The sequence below is a fragment of the Hakea prostrata genome, chromosome 3 (assembly GCF_041222555.1).
Source record: "Hakea prostrata isolate BN-2017 chromosome 3, UWA_Hpros_2, whole genome shotgun sequence".
Taxonomy (NCBI): domain Eukaryota; kingdom Viridiplantae; phylum Streptophyta; class Magnoliopsida; order Proteales; family Proteaceae; genus Hakea; species Hakea prostrata.
In genome coordinates this window covers 12530390-12547983 of record NC_142602.1, presented here as the reverse complement: position 1 = coordinate 12547983, position 17594 = coordinate 12530390, and the positions used below count along the sequence as shown (strand labels likewise).

Sequence of the window (17594 nt, the reverse complement as noted above, 5' to 3'; positions counted from 1 at the left end):
GAAAAAAAAATTAAGAACGGGTCTCATCATCAAGCATCCATTTTCTTTCATTTTCTACTTTTTCCTTCACCATTCTGTCATACTCTGTGATTCAGTTTTTAAAACTTATTTCAAAGTGGTTTTAATAGTGATCGTTAGAGAATAAAATGTAAAATGTCATAAGCCTAGCATTGTCTTACAAGGAATTACCAATTCGATAAATAAACCATTTCGTTCATCAACAATTTAACAACAGAGTTCCATTAATCTGTTTAAACATCCTTTGCAAGATCATTATAGGCAAAAGTGTTCTCTTCAGAATACTTCCCCTATGGTCATTTATACTTTCTTCAACGTAAGGTCTTGAACTTGGAGTAGCAGCCATGGAAGACTTCAGAGAAGTCGTCCACTAGTTATCTGGAATTGATGCCCGCCTCATCATACACAAGGAACCTTGGAATTTTTGTCCTTCAAGGCTTATGCGTTTCCACAAATCACCCAAATGACACTGTAAGTAAGCTCCTAAAATTGCAGACCTTCGAACCCAACATCACACATTAGCCAATTCATCTTATCTAACCCACCAAACACTATCTCTAGCAACCAGAGACAACGCTGTATAAACTAAATTCTTGTCTCCAACCTGCCCAATTTGTCTTGAAAGTTCAGAATCTGCTTGGCATTCCCATCATGCCATATTTGATAAAGTTTTTTTTTTTTTTTTGTTAACCCAAAGGTAAAAATAATAATACAAAGGAATAAGGTTTAAACTGACCACGATGAGTGACCTCTAGTGCAACATCACCAAGAACACAAGGAGCAGGGATAAAACCAGGATAAACGGGGTGATCAATTGAAGACAGAAACTTGAGAAACCCAGCAGCTTACCCAACTGTCATGTTTTGGATAACGAAAAGAGGAAATTTGCATAAAAGAAGTAACATATGTAAGTAATATTGGATCGCATGATGGAAGTAACTTCCATTATTTACTGCAGCCCTCAGCTAAACTACTCAGTGTGCAAAGAAGACGGATTCAAACAGAGCATGTCGCATCAACAAGTTTTAAAGTTTGTACTTCACCTAAAGTTTCAAAGATAAATAAGGGAGATACATTAATATCTTTATTTCCCTCTATTCAGTTGCTCTAGTAACAGAACAAATACAAATCAAAGGCATAGCAGAAACACATCAAAAGTAGAAATCAAACCCTTTTCCACTACATACCAACTGAATATGAAATTCAGTTGGGCCGGCACTATCTCAGGAAGAAATATCATTCTACAAACTTTGACTGGAATGAGAGAGAGATTATTCAAAGGGTCAATGGTATTTGAATTTAGCCACCATCCCAATCCTGGAAAACATGCAAAACAAGGAATCATTTATTAGTGGCAAAGAAAGGTTTTTAGTTATAGTACACAAAACATATGTGAGAGTAAACTAAAAACTTGAGGTTCCCCCTATGACAAAAGCAACTAACAACTTGAGGTTCCTCATCATTCACTGTCTATCCATGTTTGATTGTACATGACTAAGAAGCATCTTTTAAACATAATCAGAGTAAGAAAACAAATGATGAGGTTGGAGCCAACAGCAAAAACAATGTTCACCAAAAGATACAACCTCATTTTAGTAAAATAAGATCAAACATCAAGAAAAATTATGCTTTTAAGACCAAATAATGCCAGATAATTCAGTTTTTAAACCCCAGATAGAGCCTATTAGCAGGTGGTTCATTTAGTCAACACCATGTAGCTAAAAATTTCCAGACTTCCCATGCAATCGATCCTCTTTTATTTTACTTCCATTTTTTATTTCCCCTTCCTCTCTTTTCATATCTCATGTCTTCATTTCCCTCTATGAGCATCAAATTTCCCTACTTTGTTTTGAAAGGATCCATGTAATCAATCCCATTTAGTTGGAATAAGGCGGAGTGGTTGTATCTGCGCAAACAATGTGAATTCTAGCATAACAAAGGGGCCAAGGGTGTGCCTTCATCAGCATCATTCCCATTCTACCCAAATTAGTCACCTACAAGTTTCTTTGGTTAATCCAGAAGGACTCTGGCAACAGTCACAGGACAATCATACAGCTGTATTCCTGCATAAATTTTGGAAGTTGATGTCAACCTTACTGATCCAGGCAGGCACAATCAAGTCTGACAAGTAAAGCCAATCCAAGCTGGTTTTCTTCACAAGATGAACCCGGTAAAGAAAAGTAGGCAAAGTGATAATGGTTGCAGCACAATGAGCAACAAATCAAGTACCAAAGTCTTATACTTCTACCAGTGTCTTTATGCATTTGCTAATTGATGAAATGACAATAACTGCTGTAAAATTACCATGGGAAAAGGAGAAAATCAAGCAACAATAGAACTGATTGAAGAAAGAATGTGCCTCTCCATCAAGGCAGAATTCATTATAGGAATAATAACTTCATATAACCAGTCCAAAGAACGAGGATTCATTATGGGAATAACAACTTCACATAACCAGCCCAAAGAACTAGAGGAGGAATTTGAACACTAGCAACAAAGAGGTAGACGCAAAAAAACGACATAGTTAACAAAGAGGAATTATGACAATACTGAGACTTAACAGCCAGTTGCTATGAGGGTTAGCTTGAGCCTTGAGGCTTCAAGCAATAATATCATCCGTTGAATGATGGATACGAATTTGCAATCATTCAAAAATACCAACCACAAAACCAAGGAGCTCACACATAATGCGGGAATTTTCACATAGAGTTTTGGGGTGTCTATACCTTACGCCAATACTCTTGGGGTGTCCCAGAAATTTTCCCCAAAAAAAAAAAAGTTGTGGAAATTTTTGTAACTCAACTCATTGTCTTATATTTTGGTTGTATTTTTATACATGTAGTCTCTGATATCTATAAATACAAAGATATATCCTTCAAATTTATCCTCTAAAGATTCCTTTCGTATCATCGAGTTAGTTCGGTCTGTTTGGGGCTTTTTCGTTATTTTAACTATTTTTTTATTCTTTTGAGACTTTCTTGGTTTGCACATGATTTCTTGTTTTCATGTTGTGGTTTCTTGTATCTGAAAGAGGATTTTCTCAAAGCCTCTCTACTAATGGCATTGAATTCTTCTCAGATCTCTAATGTTTCCATGTTTCAACTATGTGCTTCTTCGGTTTCTTTGCCGAGTATTTATCATTTCTCATCGATTAAGCTTTCGTCCTCTAATTACATTGTTTGGAGATCCCAATTTTTTCCTTTGCTGCATAGTTCTTGGTTGATACACTTGGTTGATGGATCCTTTCCAAAGCCACTGGAATTTTTGGTTGATTCCTCTGTTAATCCTGATTACTTGACTTGGCATCATCAGGATCCGACGTTATTGAGTTGGATTTGTCTTCTTTGACTAAAGATGTTCATTCATAGGTTGTTGGTTTAGCTTCTGCATCTAAGGTGTGGTTTCTCTTGAGACTACTTATGTTTCGCAAGCTTGTGTTATGCAGCTTCATTTATCTCTACATAATGTGAAGAGAGGTTCTGATTCTATAGAAGCATATCTACTTCACAAGTAATCAGGATTAACAGAGGAATCAGCCAAAAATTCCAGCGGCCTTGTAAAGGATCTATCAACCAAGCATATCAACCAAGAACTATGCAGCAAAGAAAGAAATTGGGATCCAAACAATGTAATTAGAGGATGAAAGCTTAATCAGTGAGAAATGATAAATATTCAGCAAAGAAACCGAAGAAGCACACAGTTGAGACATGCAAACAGCAGAGGTCTGAGAAGAATCTGACACCATTAGCAAAGAGGCCTCTAGAAAACTCCTCTTTCAGAAACAAGAAACCACAACACGAAAACAAGAAACCCTCGTGCAAACCAAGAAAGTCCCAAAAGAATCAAGAAATTAGGGGGAAAAAGCAAATAATGACAAAAAAACCCCAAACGAACCGAACTAACTCAATGATACCGGTGCATAAAGTGCAATTGGTTGCCAAAGGCTTTTCCCAAGAATATGGTGTTGATTATTCAGCAACTTTTAGTCTTATTGCTAAGACTACTACCATCCGTTTACTTTTGTCCTTGGTTGTTACTAATCAATGGTATATTCATCAACTAGATGTTACCAATGCATTTTTGCATGGGACCATCAGTGAGGAAATTTATATGGCTCAACCCATGGGATATGTTAATTCTCAATTTCCAGGTTACGTGTGAAAACTTCACAAGTTTTTATACAATCTCAAACAGGCACCAAGGACCTAGTTCCATCTGCTCAACACATTTCTTGAGTCCATTAGGTTTTGTGGGTCCAACATAGATTCATCTTTGCTTTATAGAATTGATATTTTAATATGTGGATGATATTTTAGTTCTTAGGCCTTCTACTGAAGCTATTCAAGCTCTTTTACATTTGCTTGCCAAAGAATTTGCCATTAAGGACTTTGGGCCCAGCCAGTTATTTTTTGGGTATTGATTTTTCTCCAAACAGTAATGGGCTCTTACTTACACAAAAGTAGTATTTGTTGGGTTTACTTCAACCTACAAATATGGTAGACTGCAAGCCTATAGGGTCTCCCATGGTTTCGTCCCCTTCTCCTTCACGCTGTGATGGTATCCCTCTCTCAAACCCAACTGAATATCGAAGTGTAGTGGACTAATGGGTGCTTTGCAATATGCTACACTTGTGTCCTGATTTTGCTTATTCTGTCAACAAGCTTTGCTAATTTATGGCTTGTCCTACTGATATACATTGGTCAGCAGTAAAGTCTGATTTACAATATATCAAAGGTACCTTATGTCATAGGCTTCAGCTTTATCAGGCTTAATCTGTGGAGCTTAATGCATACTCTGATGTTGATTGGGCTAGGTGTGTAGATGATCGCAAATCCACTGGAAGTTTTCTCATTTACTTGGGTTATAATCTAGTTTCTTGGCAATCTCGGAAGCAATCTGTTGTAGCTCACTCAAGCACCGAGAGCGAGTTTTGTGCTCTTGCTTTGCCCATGGCTAAGGTTACTTGGATTCAATATTTGTTAAAGGAATTACATCTCTCCTTACCCTCTCCACCGATCTTGTGGTGTGATAACATTGGAGCGGCTTACTTGTCTTCAAATCCCATGTTTTATACTCGAACCAAACACGTGGAGATAGATTTCCATTTTGTTCCGGGACAAAGTTGCACAAGGAGATCTTCTTGTTAGGTTCATTTCTACATCTGATCAATTAGCCGACATGCTTACAAATGCCTTACCCACTCCACAGTTTCATTTCTTATGTTCCAAACTCAAGCTTGTTGATGGATGCTTGAGTTTGGTGGGTGTTAAGGGAAATTCCTAAGAATCTCTTGTAAGCCATGTGGCAGTCTTATATTGGTTGTATCTTTATATATGTAATCTCTAATATCTATAAATACCAAGATATAACCTTCAGATTTATTATCTGAAGATTCCTTTCAGGCGCTGGTTGCAATAGCAATTTGATTAACCAAATTCGTCTTTAATAATAGATCCTACTACAACCTCATAAGTCACACCCTCAACCCCCAAATCATGTCTGCAAGGCTATACATGTGGCCTACAAAGAGTACACTTGCTGACAAACCTCAATCTAGTCACTGATGGGATTAGTTGACCGTTCTTGCTAGCAATCAAGGGCAAATAAAACATCTACCATAGGATCATATAAATAAACAAACTATGCTCAGATGTAAGTAAGGAATACTCATAGGAAACTAAAAGCTAACAAACTGGCTCGACACTGTTCCCATTAACATTCTTTGATCCTTCTTCCATTTTCCTTGCTTACTTGCTTTATCATTGCAGGAGAACGGATCTAAGACTGTGTCATAAAGTTTTCGTCCGTCCTTGTCTTGTTTTCATCGTAGTTTTTTCACAGCTGAGATTTGTAGCATTAGAAAGTATCCGTGGGATTGGCTCTGGGCAGCTCATCTGCTCTGTCCAGTGGTTTGATTTCCTTGCGTGCAGGTACTGAAGGGAATGGTACCACCGGAGGATTTATGGCATACCGAAGTATATCAGTACATTTTCCACCATTTAAGAGGACATTGCTTCCGACCCTCTCTCTTCTAACCTAATAATACGTACTCTTCTCCAAATACCAAAACAAACTGTATGAATTCATATTAACAAACCAGAAAAAACATATCCATCACAAAACAACAACATCAAACAAGCTGCCCGGCCATGGAACAGAACAAATGGAAAATTTGAAAACAAGTTCGAACTCAAAATTAATTTCACCATACTGTCTTGACAACCAGAAGATTTAAGGGGGAAACCCTAAAAAAACAATAAATCCTCGTGCCCTGTAAACAATAATCCAAACAAGAAAAGAAACCTCGATTTTATGGACATTAAGCATGAAACCCTAATACTTAAATCAAAGTAATCCCAGATATTTCAAAACGATAATACAATTATCTATCCAAAACAGATGGATAGCTGACCTATTTTTGATATCCTCCGCCCCTGGCGTTTTCGTCCTCTTCGATGGCTTCAGTGAGATAAACTGGAGGATAATCAGTTACATCGAAAGTCGTCTCCTTCATCATTTTCTCAACATCGGCTTTCTTGAGAATAGTTCGACGAATTGGTGGGCGATTGCGGCGTTGATCGCGAGAGAAGTACTTGATGTCGTAAACGGTTTCAGGGTCTGAAGTTGGGACGATAGCTTTCAATGGTTCGGTTGCAGGGCAGTAGATGCGGTATTCGGTGGCACCAGGAAGTGCAAGCTTGTACTCCGGACTGGCACAAGGGCCTGTGATCTCCCATGGTTTCTTGAAGAATTTCCTCAAAGACTGAAACAGCGATTTTGAAGCCGATGATGCCATGGCAAATCTGACAGGGATGATTTGCAGATTGGTGGAAGTGGAACTCGGGACGAGGGATTCGAAGAGGCTGAATTTTATCTCAACTTTCAGATTCACGAAATGGTTCGCTGGGCGGCCGGCTGGCCGTGTAGCACCGGTTCGGTTTTAGTCTCCTTTTCTTAAGTTTACACGCACCTCCCTAGATGTATGTTTAATTTCATTTTTATCCATCAACCTTCTAAAATTATAGGAACTCTTCTAGAGTAATTTTCATTTTCAGACCCAATAAAATAACATTTGCATTTGTCTCCCTATGATATCTGAAAAAGTCAATTAATGACATTCCATCATTTTTATGACCAAAATAACCTTTAATTTTTCGATCTTAATTCTTCAACTGGTAGCATATACACTTACCTTGTACTTCTTTTCAATATCTATATAAGTTGAAAGGATATAAGAGTCTGGATCAAAATTCTTGAAACTATTTGAATTAATTTAATTCTCAATTATAATTTTGTATTAGTAATAAATGATGTCTATAATGATCAATTAAACTTTTTATAATTTTTTGAATGAATTTACTTCTCAATTTTTTTTGCTTCTAGCATTAACTAGCTCAATGAATATGATGAGTTTTTGCCAATGCAGGGTTGGTGGAGTGGTAAAGATCCATATTTCTCAGTGTAGAGGTCTTGAGTTTGACCCCTGGGACGGCATTACATTTCCATTATTAAAAAAGCACCAGTACCAAAAAAAAATAGAGTTTTTTTTAGAAACCAATAAATGGATTGGACTTCCTCTAACTCATAATCACAAGGGATTGATTAGGCGTGTTGCTTACGGAATTATCAAGAGAACAAATGAAATTGTTGAAGAATTTATTAGACAGATTGACATGGCAGTTGAATCCATAAATGAAGCTTGTGAGCAGAGGGAGTAAATAAATTAAAAAATCACCATTGGAGGAGCTTCTCAAGAATGAGGCAAGGCAAAGATGTACTTCAAGATCAATATATAACATAGTGACAATCGATGTAAACAATGATGAAGTCTTTACTCGGGTAAGTGTTTCTGTCAATAGTATGGCTTAAATTGTTTCTGAAATAACTTAGCTTAAATTAACCGGGTTGTTTATAGTGACAATCAATGTAAACAAGGATGAAGTCTTTACTTGGGTAAGTGTTTCTGTCAATAGTATGGCTTAAATTGTTTATGAAATAACTTAACTTAAATTAACCGGGTTGTTTTTTAAATCTGGTTATGCTTACTGTATCATTTGTAGCTTCGTGCTCTAGATAATAGTGTTAAGGAATATCAACTACATATCATTTATCTTCAAAAGACATGCGGGACAACATCAACACCTTACATATTGTTTTTAATATGTGTTTATGGTTAAATTTGCAATTTTTTCAAGAACAACACAAAATCAACAACATTGGACTCTTAATAAATAATGTGCACACATGTTTATGTAGTGACTTTGTATTTGTGGTTTGAACTTTGAAGTAACTCATATTGAAAATGTTCTTATTCTAAATTGTTCATTTTCACTTTATTCTATGTATTGCTTTACTGGATTAAGAGCAAAGCTGTGTTTAATTATGGCCAACGTGGAGGCTCAAGTCATGGAACTCAATCAAAGAAATCATTGGATAGATGAGCTTGAGAGAAGGAAAGAGTGGCTAATAAAATTGTACACAAACAATTCAACTGGTTTTGTTTTAACATACATCGATAAGAAATCATAAACTTTTTTATCCTCCCATTATCCTATTGTTTACTATAGGAGATTATCAGAGGATAGAAGGAATAACAGAATGTTCCTTCACAAATCTAAATGACTTTTATGTATCAAGTCCTGATTGGAGCTATGAAAATTTTAAAGGTTGAAGGGACAATAACGGACATAGCAGCTGCCGAATAAGAAATTTAAAGATGGAAAGCGGCAATAGAAGGCAGAACTACTGAACAGGAGTATCTGGCACAGGTACAATTAAGAATTAGTCTTGTGGTTGCTTTATAAATTATTTCGGAAGTGGCTCAAAAGAAAGAAGAAAAATGAAAATGAATGAATACAAGTAAAGTCTACAAAATAGAAGAAAGAATAAAATAAATATGGCATGTCAAAGGTATCTCCCCAAGTTATGGATTCCCTTAGAGCACATTCCTCACGATGTATCCATATGCTATGAAATTAGCTGATCTCTCATGCTCCTATAGATAAAACATTTGTTTATTCAATAAGATAAACTAGCTTTCTTGATATGATAAATATATTTCTGATGTTAATTCACTCGATTTCATAGCTAAATTCCTTTATTTATTTATTTTTCCTCCTTTTATCAAAAAGCTAAATCCCTTTCAATTAAGGAGTTCCATTGTTCTTTAGGGTTATAAACTTCCAAAGCTTCAATAATCACCTGTATCCATGTATGCTTGTGTACATTTGTAACCAATGTTTAAAGTATCGGTATCGCGTAGCATATCGGTAAGGTGATATTAAAAGACGTATCGTTCTGACTAATGTATTTTAGTGTAATTCAATAGAGAGACGTATCGATATGCATCGTATCAGTAGGGTCAGGATACGTATTGACTAGTATCGTATGGTATCATGGGATACTTTAAACATTGCTTGTAACTCTAAGCCAATTACTTGAGCATCTTATATGTTATCACTTGATCATGGAAGGAACCTAAATTGACATGTTCTACATGGTAAGGAAATTTTTTTCTATAGAATGTTTGTTACTGTTATATTTTAGTAGGAATGATGGATTGATGGGGGAGCATGGAGTAGCAATGGATAATGTGTTTCTCAATAATAGCCCAAAAGCCTACCTTAAAATTTGGGTGTATTTCTTTGAGAACACATCACACGTGTGTCATTACTAGTTAAAAAAAAGAATGATTATACTGATTATTTTAATATTCTATTAACTTAATTAAACAATCCATCATCTCATTAAAATTGCAAATTTATATATATTTTTTTACTCTCTTCAACCTCTCTTTCTTTAAAATTTTATTTTTATATTATCAAATTAGAGAGAGAGGGAGAGATAGAATGTTCAAATGTTTGAACTTTATGACGCTTAAGAGAGAAAAAATGAATAAAAAATGAGAGAGACATTGAACTTCAATGTTTGAACTACATAATGTTGAAGAGGGAGACAAGGAATGAAAACAAAGAGAAATGTCGAAGTGTGAGACAATTTTCATTTTTTACTTTCAAAAAAGGAAAAGAGAAAAAACAGTCAATATTAGACTAAATGGAGAAAGTACATGCCATATGTACTTCCAAGTAACATCTTAGTGCTATAATAATTGACGAAGTTGAGACGTACGTGGTCACTTTCTTTAATGTACATAAATGCCCCAAACTGTGCACACGGGTTAAACAATGCATCCCCCATAAAATCAATCATTTATTCTATCTAATGACGCATTCTTAAATGTGATATCACTTAAGGATCTAAAGTTATATCTACTGTTCCATTTTCAGTAGCACGGGTTAACGAAAAAAAACGTCTCTAAGTCTCTAACTGTAATTATCATTTTCAAATGAACAACCCCTCTCACTCTTATATACGAGAGTAATAGACATCACTTAGGGTTGTCTTCGAAATATATCAAACACGTTTATTTCATCCAGGCTTGATTGAAATATATCAAACACGTTTATTAAGTTCGAATGAATATGGTTCAGATTTATTTAACCAGCCGTTCAGCTCTATTTATGTCATATTTTTTTTAAATGAAATATATCTTGTCCTTATCTGAAAGTAATAGTATTAAAAAAAAAAAAATAACAGAATAAATTTAACTTGGTAATAAGGGTATTTTAGTCAACGGATAATTATAATTTGAAAACCAGGTTTTTCAAATCCATTTGGTCGCTTCAAAATCGATTGACTCGACGAGTCACACCTGATCGGCATCACAAAATCAGCGTCGCTGGCTGTCACGTGTCAACGATGAACGGCTAAGATCAATCGCCAGTTGGCAATGATGAAGCCATTCGTGGCAAACCCTAAATTACCCGAAATACCCACTAACCAAGGAATGCAAAAAGGCCATATTAATGGGCCTCCACGTTCAGGGCTCAGCAATCCAGCCCATATGGGCCAAATTAAGCAATGTCGTACATTTTTCTTATGACGAAATACCCCTAATTTGATGGTCAAATCACAGTTTCTTAATAAAATAGATCTGAGAGTGTTCATTTGTTTCGTATTTTGTTTCGGCTAGCGAGGGCTGCTGGGGTTTGATTTCTCTTCTGGGTCTCTAATTCTTAAGCTTCTGTGATAAACCCACAACAACACTTCCATTTTCCTCGCTGTTCTTGCTTCCTTATTCTTCTCTGTCTCTCTTCTTCAGATAATTTGTTCTGTTAAGAGGTAACATTTCGTCTTAGCCTTCTGCTTCGGATGTTTGTTTGTTATTGATCTGCATCATTTTATGTAAAAATTTTGCTGTCTCTGTTCCATCTCGAGCTGATTTTGGAGTTTTGATGAGTTCTGTTCTTAACCGTTAGGTATATGATAATTGCTGCATTCTGCTCATCCAATAATGCATTTTCAATTAGCGTAGTCGCTATTGTTTTCATTTTTTTCTTCTTCTGGGTTTGTTTTATGATTGTAGTTTTGATTTTAGGATTAACAGGTCAGTCGATCGGTGGTATTTTTTCATCGTTTGTATTGTTTTTAGGGGATTTGATGTCGGGGAGAACCTGGGTTTTCTTTTGGTAGATTGTTGATCTAAGAATTTCCTTGTAAGATTGAAGATGTGTAAATTATATTCTGATTAAAAATCAAGCTTTCTGCTGCTTGGATCTTGAGTTCGCTATACTCTTGCTCTGTTGGTTTTGGTGTACGTGATCCTCTGATTTCATTTCTTGCGAAAGGGATTTCCTTCGGTCTCTGATTCTATTTTTTATTTTTCTCTAACTTACAGATTTGATTTAGGGTTGTACGCTTTGTCTCCTTATCTCTCGTTTTCTAGGGTTTCTCCGCGGAAGCCTGAAGATTCGACTTTTGATCTGTATATCAGTATATCTCTTTTCTACTCGTGCGTATTTTAATGCTTTTTGAAATCGTGTCTTTCCGCTACTATTTTATTTTTATTTTGGGGATGGGGATGTGGGGTACTGTGACCGTGTGACGGCTCTTTTTTCCTTTTTCGCCCCCCCCCTTCCCTGTTGTTATGAGACCCATCATCCGTCTTTTGTGTTAATTAGGTTTGATCTTTAATATCGTTTTCAATTTATGGTATTTTTGTACTAAGGTTTAGCTTTTATGTCTGCTGGCGACTGCATTGTTTTCAATTCCTCAGCTGATTATATGGCTAGAGGTGTTCTGCAGTTTGGTTTATCTTATGTTTGGTGGCAGTCCCCACCCCCGTTTTTTGTAAATACAGGTTTTAATGCCTCCAGATTGCGTCTGGAGTGCTCAATATAATGTTTCCTTTGATTAAAAAAAGCATTGTTATTATTTCTTTTGTTGCTTTGCAAGTCTCATTAATGATACTTTTTATGTATGAAGTCACAAGCTCCGATTTAGCGTGTATCAACTTTGTGTTTACTACATCTTTTTGGGCCTCTTGCAACTTTGAAGCACTTGGTGACTGGTGCACGTGTTGGTGTTATTTTGATTGTTTCTAAAAGTAAAGGTGTTGTTTCCTTCAATTTCTTGGATTTCGGCTTGAATGAATCATAACAGCTGGCAATTTATTCTCTGGTGATTTAATATTCGCATCACACCAAGGACTTCGTACCGGAATTTTTGTATGGTTTATATTTTCATTGACTTTCAACTTTGGTTTGTCTAGCTAGATTTGTGGTTGGTCTGGTGGTATCTGATTCTTTTCTGGCTTCCTTTATTATTTTTTTCCCATTTTTGTTTGTAATATAAAATAGTTTCCTTTTAGCCCTTTGTACATTACTTAAGAAGATAAGTTGAAAACATCTTGCTGCAATATTCTAAACATGTTCATATGCAGAGATGGCAATGCCGACATCAAACCCTGTAGCTCCAAGTGCCCAAGTGGTTGGGAATGCCTTTGTGGAGCAATATTATCATATTCTTCACCAATCACCAGAGTTGGTCTACAGATTTTATCAGGATTCAAGCGTGATAAGCCGGCCAGAACCCAATGGCACTATGACATCAGTGTCGACGATGAATGTAATTTCTTTTATTCCATTATGTTGCCTTATTTATTAGTGTTTGTTTGAGCCCGTGAAATTTTCCATGTCAACTGCAACTGTGCATTTATCAAAACTGGAGAATATGTACAAGGAAATAAATAAACTCTTTTTAAATCCATTGGACAGCTTCGTTTATAAGGAATTGAGTGAGAGCATGATCTGTGTTTTATGCATGTCTGACGTGTTTCCAGATGTTTGGAAACAGGGTAGGCCTTGACCTTATTTGTTCAATGATTAAGTATTATTTATTGACTGTCCTTACTGAAATGCTAGAATGGTTTGGTGAACTGCATTTTTAGCAACTTCTGTATATTTCTAATTGCTGTCATAATCTATCAATGAATGCAGCATAGCATCAGCAATCCGGTTCAACGATCCATTGATCATGCCTTCTCCCAAATTTGCATGGCTAGACAAAAACTTTCATGTTCAATTACTAGCACTAGTTGACAATATAAGGGTTTGCACTTAGATCATCTTTCTTAATGTTTGGGCCCTTTGGGGAAAATTGCCTCTGAACCAAAGGGGGTTTACCTTTCCCTCTTAATTGCAAGAAAAAAATATCATGCTTTCTCCTGAATTTACTGATGTGGAATTGGAAGCTTGGAATTTTATTATGGTTCAAGCAGTGGACTAACACATCTGCTTGTGTGCAGGCAATCAATGCCAAGATTCTTTCTTTGGACTACAAAGAGTTTAAGGCAGAGATAAAGACCGTAGATGCTCAGGATTCTCACAAGGATGGAGTGACTGTTTTGGTGACAGGTTGGCTTACTGGAAAGGACAATGTGAGAAGGAAATTCACGCAGTCATTCTTTCTGGCTCCACAAGACAAAGGTTACTTCGTCTTGAATGATATCTTTAGGTATGCTGATGAGAATGAGACTCTTGAGAGTAGCTCCGTGTCAGCCAATGGTGGTTGTGATAGCACTCCTGTTGCTCCTTTTACGCAAGATCCAGGTTGGCATCACCCTCTTTTGGTATTTCAATTTTGGCAGTCATCTGCAATCATTTAAGCTTTTACTTTTGTATTTGTTTCCAGAGCCAGCTCATGTTCCTGATGGACCTGCACTTGACCCTGCAACATCTCTGATGGAGGAGAACATTAACAACGGTGAGGAGGTCTGTGATCCATCGGACAATGAAGATGGATCAGTTATAGAAGAAGAGCTTCCTGTGGAGCCCCAGCCTGAACTGATTCAAGATGAACCCCTTCCAGTTGTTGAGCCTGCTTCTTCTACAATCCAAGAAGATGCACCTAAGAAGTCTTATGCATCAATTGTATGCTTTCTGTTTCCCCATTCTAAGCTACTCTCTGCATGTGTGTTGATTTACTTTGCCAATTTTACTTATTGAGTAGGTTTTTTCTTGTTCAGGTGAAAGTCATGAAAGGACCTACTGCTCCTACTCCGGTTTATGTACCTACCAATACAGTAAGGACAGCAGCACCAGCAAATACTGAGCATCAATCTCATGGTTCTACGGCACCTGCCTCAGCACCTGAAGCTGCAGCCCCTACCATCAGTAATGCCCCTGAAAGTAGCAGTGCCCAAGAAGATGGTATATCTCCTGTTTAAACTCTTTCGAGTGCTAGTCATTCTCTTGGCATTCTCTCAGTAACTGGAATTCTGATTTGGTGCTCTCTTTTTCGATGTTTTTCTGAAGTTTAGACCGTTTCATTTGTCTAGGACACTATCCTTTGATTAGGCTAGTAATATTAGTGGTTAGGCCAAATGGAAAGTGAGCATGTATTTGTTTAATTTTTATGCATTAGTATTTTCAGTAGTAGTAGCTATTTTTACATGCTTTAATCCACAAGTATTTTCATGATCTGTGTACTATTTATTAAGTTGAAAGCATGTTTATCAAATTATCAATTAGGTTAGTTGTAGTTGATCCCGTATCCCAATATATTTTAGTTAGGAAGTCATCTTATTAGATGGCTGTAAACCACTTGTTGGTTTCCTGAAATTAGTATCTTAATTCAGTAGTATTAGTAGCAGGGCTTATTACCTACTAGCGTAAAGTAGATTAACTACGTACAGACTGTGTAGCTAGTCTGTTGACCTGTCTGTCAAATGATTATAGCTGTGTTGAGTAGCAACTTGAGTGGGTATTTTTCCGTCTATACCAACTTTTTTCTTTAGGATGCGTCTAGATTTTGTTTCTTAATTTTCCCCTAATATTTGCATTCTTTAACAGTTGAAGGTCATTCCATCTATGTCCGGGGCTTGCCCTTAAATGCCACTGTTGCTCAGCTTGAGGAGGAGTTCAAGAAATTTGGTCCTATTAAACCTGGTGGTATACAAGTCAGGAGTAATAAGGTCATTTTCTTTCTACGGTTAGATCTTTCATTTGTTCTATGATATGTACTCTTGTGTATGCGAAAAAAGAACTTCCAGTTAAATTCTGATGCATATTTTGTATTGTTGGCTGTGCAGCAACAGCAATTCTGTTTTGGCTTTGTTGAGTTTGAATTGCAGAACTCCATGAAGGGTGCAATCCAGGTAAATGATATGCTCATTTATTTACTGCTGAATCTGATATGTTTTCGATTAGATTGATTCTTGATTGCTTTATCTATAATTCTAGTACTTTCTTAATTCTTAAATAAATTAAGCAGATCGATCAGACCGAATGGAATGGAAGAGATGTTCCAATCTGATGGCTAGATATTCGTTATGGCTTAACTCAGATTTGATTGTCAGATCTAGTAGAGAAGAATCAGATCTTATTGTCTTGTTTTAAGAGAATAAATATTTGATCTGTAGTTAAGTTTCTGAGTCTAATCAGACAAATAATGAAAAATATATGGGTCTAATTGTGTGAAACACAGTAGAGTAAGGGTGGTTGATGGGCATGGAGAGCATAAGTAGAAGAAAAAAGAAGACTGGCTGCTTGAAAGCTGAACTTGAAGTTTAAACAAACTGATAAGAACAGATAACATAGAACTATTGGTTTGGTAGTTTAAAGAGTAATAAGAGGAAAAGAAGGCAGAAGTCTTTCTATTTTGGAAGGAGAGAAAATAATTTGATGAGAGAATGAAGTAAATAATGATGGAAAAATGAGAGTAGTTGTGAAGTGAGGAAGAAGAGAAGAATAAGGAAGAGAGGAAACTTTGCTGTGAAAAGAAAATAAAGAAAAAATAGAGTGAGCCATGGGGCTGTGAAGCTGTCATTTATAAAGAATGACTGGGAGGTGGAGGGGGTTGTTCAGTGAGTAGCCAGCTTACTGCTGTGAACTCATTTGCAAAGAAGAGGAAGGATTTCACATTTTATACCAAAACCTTAATATGCTTGTGTTAACTTAGAATTACATCCTTGAGCTCTTACATTCAAACCCTTTTACATATTTAGAAATTCTAGGTTAGATTTACACCATTGGGAGGATATGACTTGATTTAAATCCCTGAAAACTCTAGTGATTTACATTTGAGTTTTTGCATACTGTGGACATGCATTGAAAGCCCATGGAGAAGAAGTCCAAAGAAAATCTGCCCGCATGATCTTAAGATGAGGCCATCTTATGCGGTCATAACCAAGCTTTAGATGTGGCATCAATAAATAGGTGTATTTAGACCCCGCAATCCACTATAGCAGAATAAATTGTCTCATGTTTGTTCCCTGATTGTTGATTATGACCGTTTGTTGGTTTATTTATTAATCTTCAATTTGTTAATCACCAGGCTTCATCTGTCACGATTGGTAGTCGGCAAGTTTTTATTGAGGAGAAGAGAACTACAACTAGAGGCAAGTAACAATGTCTTGGGATTCCTTTCACACACTCCCCTTCCCCCAGCAGAAAAAAAGACCTGGTGGGGAAATACCACTTGTCTTTAACTCAATAGTGTATATCTGGCCTTAAATTTACTGAAACTGTGAAGATACAAAATCACATGTATGCTCAAATTTTGCTGTGGTTCTACAGTTGTTGGCAGCGGGAGAGGGGTTCGATTTCCTCCTGGCAGGGGTGGTGGATTCAGAAATGACAATTTCAGGGGCCGTGGAAACTTTGGTGGCAACCGAGGTTATGGCAGAAATGAGTTTGGAAACAGAGGCGACTATGCAGGGCGAGGAAGAGGTGGACGCGGCGGTGACAGTTATCAGCGAGTTGATGAGAATTTAAATGGAAGAGTTGGCCGCCAAGGTGGTCAGGCGGCTTCTACATGAAACTGAAGGATCAGATGTGAAGATTATTTTTGACGTGATGAGTGGGTGTTCCTGGGCCAAAATTTCGTCACTTGATTGGGTTTGCAAGTTAGTTATTAGCGTCAACTCTGCATTGAGTTAATTCTTTTGACTCTAGATGGAGTTAAAATTTCAGATGAGAGGCTCTTTATGATGTACTATTTTGGAATTTTTCGTCACAATTTTGTACGAGCGAGTCATTGATGGTAGGTGATATTAAAAATTTATGGCTAAATCAGACTTCTTCAAACTCGTGTCTTGGTAAAATGGTCTTGGCCAATTTTTTTTGCCAGTGGATGTACGAATACTCAATGTCTTCTCTTCCTTTATTGTTTGATGACTTGAAACTTGTTACCTGTAGGATGGAATCACCTAACTCTTACTTGACATGCTTCGTAAA

At 36.7% G+C, this 17594-nt stretch overlaps 2 protein-coding genes across 2 annotated transcripts; one reads left to right on the top strand and one right to left on the bottom strand.

The window, feature by feature from the left end:
• Positions 1-917: 917 nt before the first annotated feature.
• LOC149020833 (furry) lies at positions 918-6923 on the bottom strand. The gene is made up of 2 exons (XM_089149046.1): positions 6431-6923; positions 918-1335 (listed from the first exon to the last, which is right to left on the bottom strand). Exon 1 carries the CDS (start codon positions 6812-6814, stop codon positions 6431-6433), a length of 384 nt encoding a protein of 127 aa, XP_089005172.1. The 5' UTR covers positions 6815-6923; the 3' UTR covers positions 918-1335.
• Positions 6924-11010: 4087 nt separating this feature from the next.
• Positions 11011-17490, top strand: LOC149020832 (nuclear transport factor 2-like). The gene is made up of 9 exons (XM_089149044.1): positions 11011-11199; positions 12800-12984; positions 13664-13967; positions 14050-14288; positions 14384-14567; positions 15210-15331; positions 15449-15514; positions 16693-16756; positions 16935-17490. The coding sequence occupies exons 2-9, from the start codon at positions 12802-12804 to the stop codon at positions 17174-17176; spliced, it is 1404 nt and encodes a 467-aa protein (XP_089005170.1). The 5' UTR covers positions 11011-11199; positions 12800-12801; the 3' UTR covers positions 17177-17490.
• Positions 17491-17594: the final 104 nt, after the last annotated feature.

Coding starts and splice junctions, on each gene's coding strand:
- LOC149020833 (XM_089149046.1), bottom strand. CDS start 6,814: ATGGCATCATCGGCTTCAAAATCGCTGTTTCAGTCTTTGAGGAAATTC.
- LOC149020832 (XM_089149044.1), top strand. CDS start 12,802: ATGGCAATGCCGACATCAAACCCTGTAGCTCCAAGTGCCCAAGTGGTT. Junction 13,968..14,049: donor TCCTTTTACGCAAGATCCAG/GTTGGCATCACC, acceptor ATTTGTTTCCAG/AGCCAGCTCATGTTCCTGAT. Junction 15,515..16,692: donor CCATGAAGGGTGCAATCCAG/GTAAATGATATG, acceptor GTTAATCACCAG/GCTTCATCTGTCACGATTGG.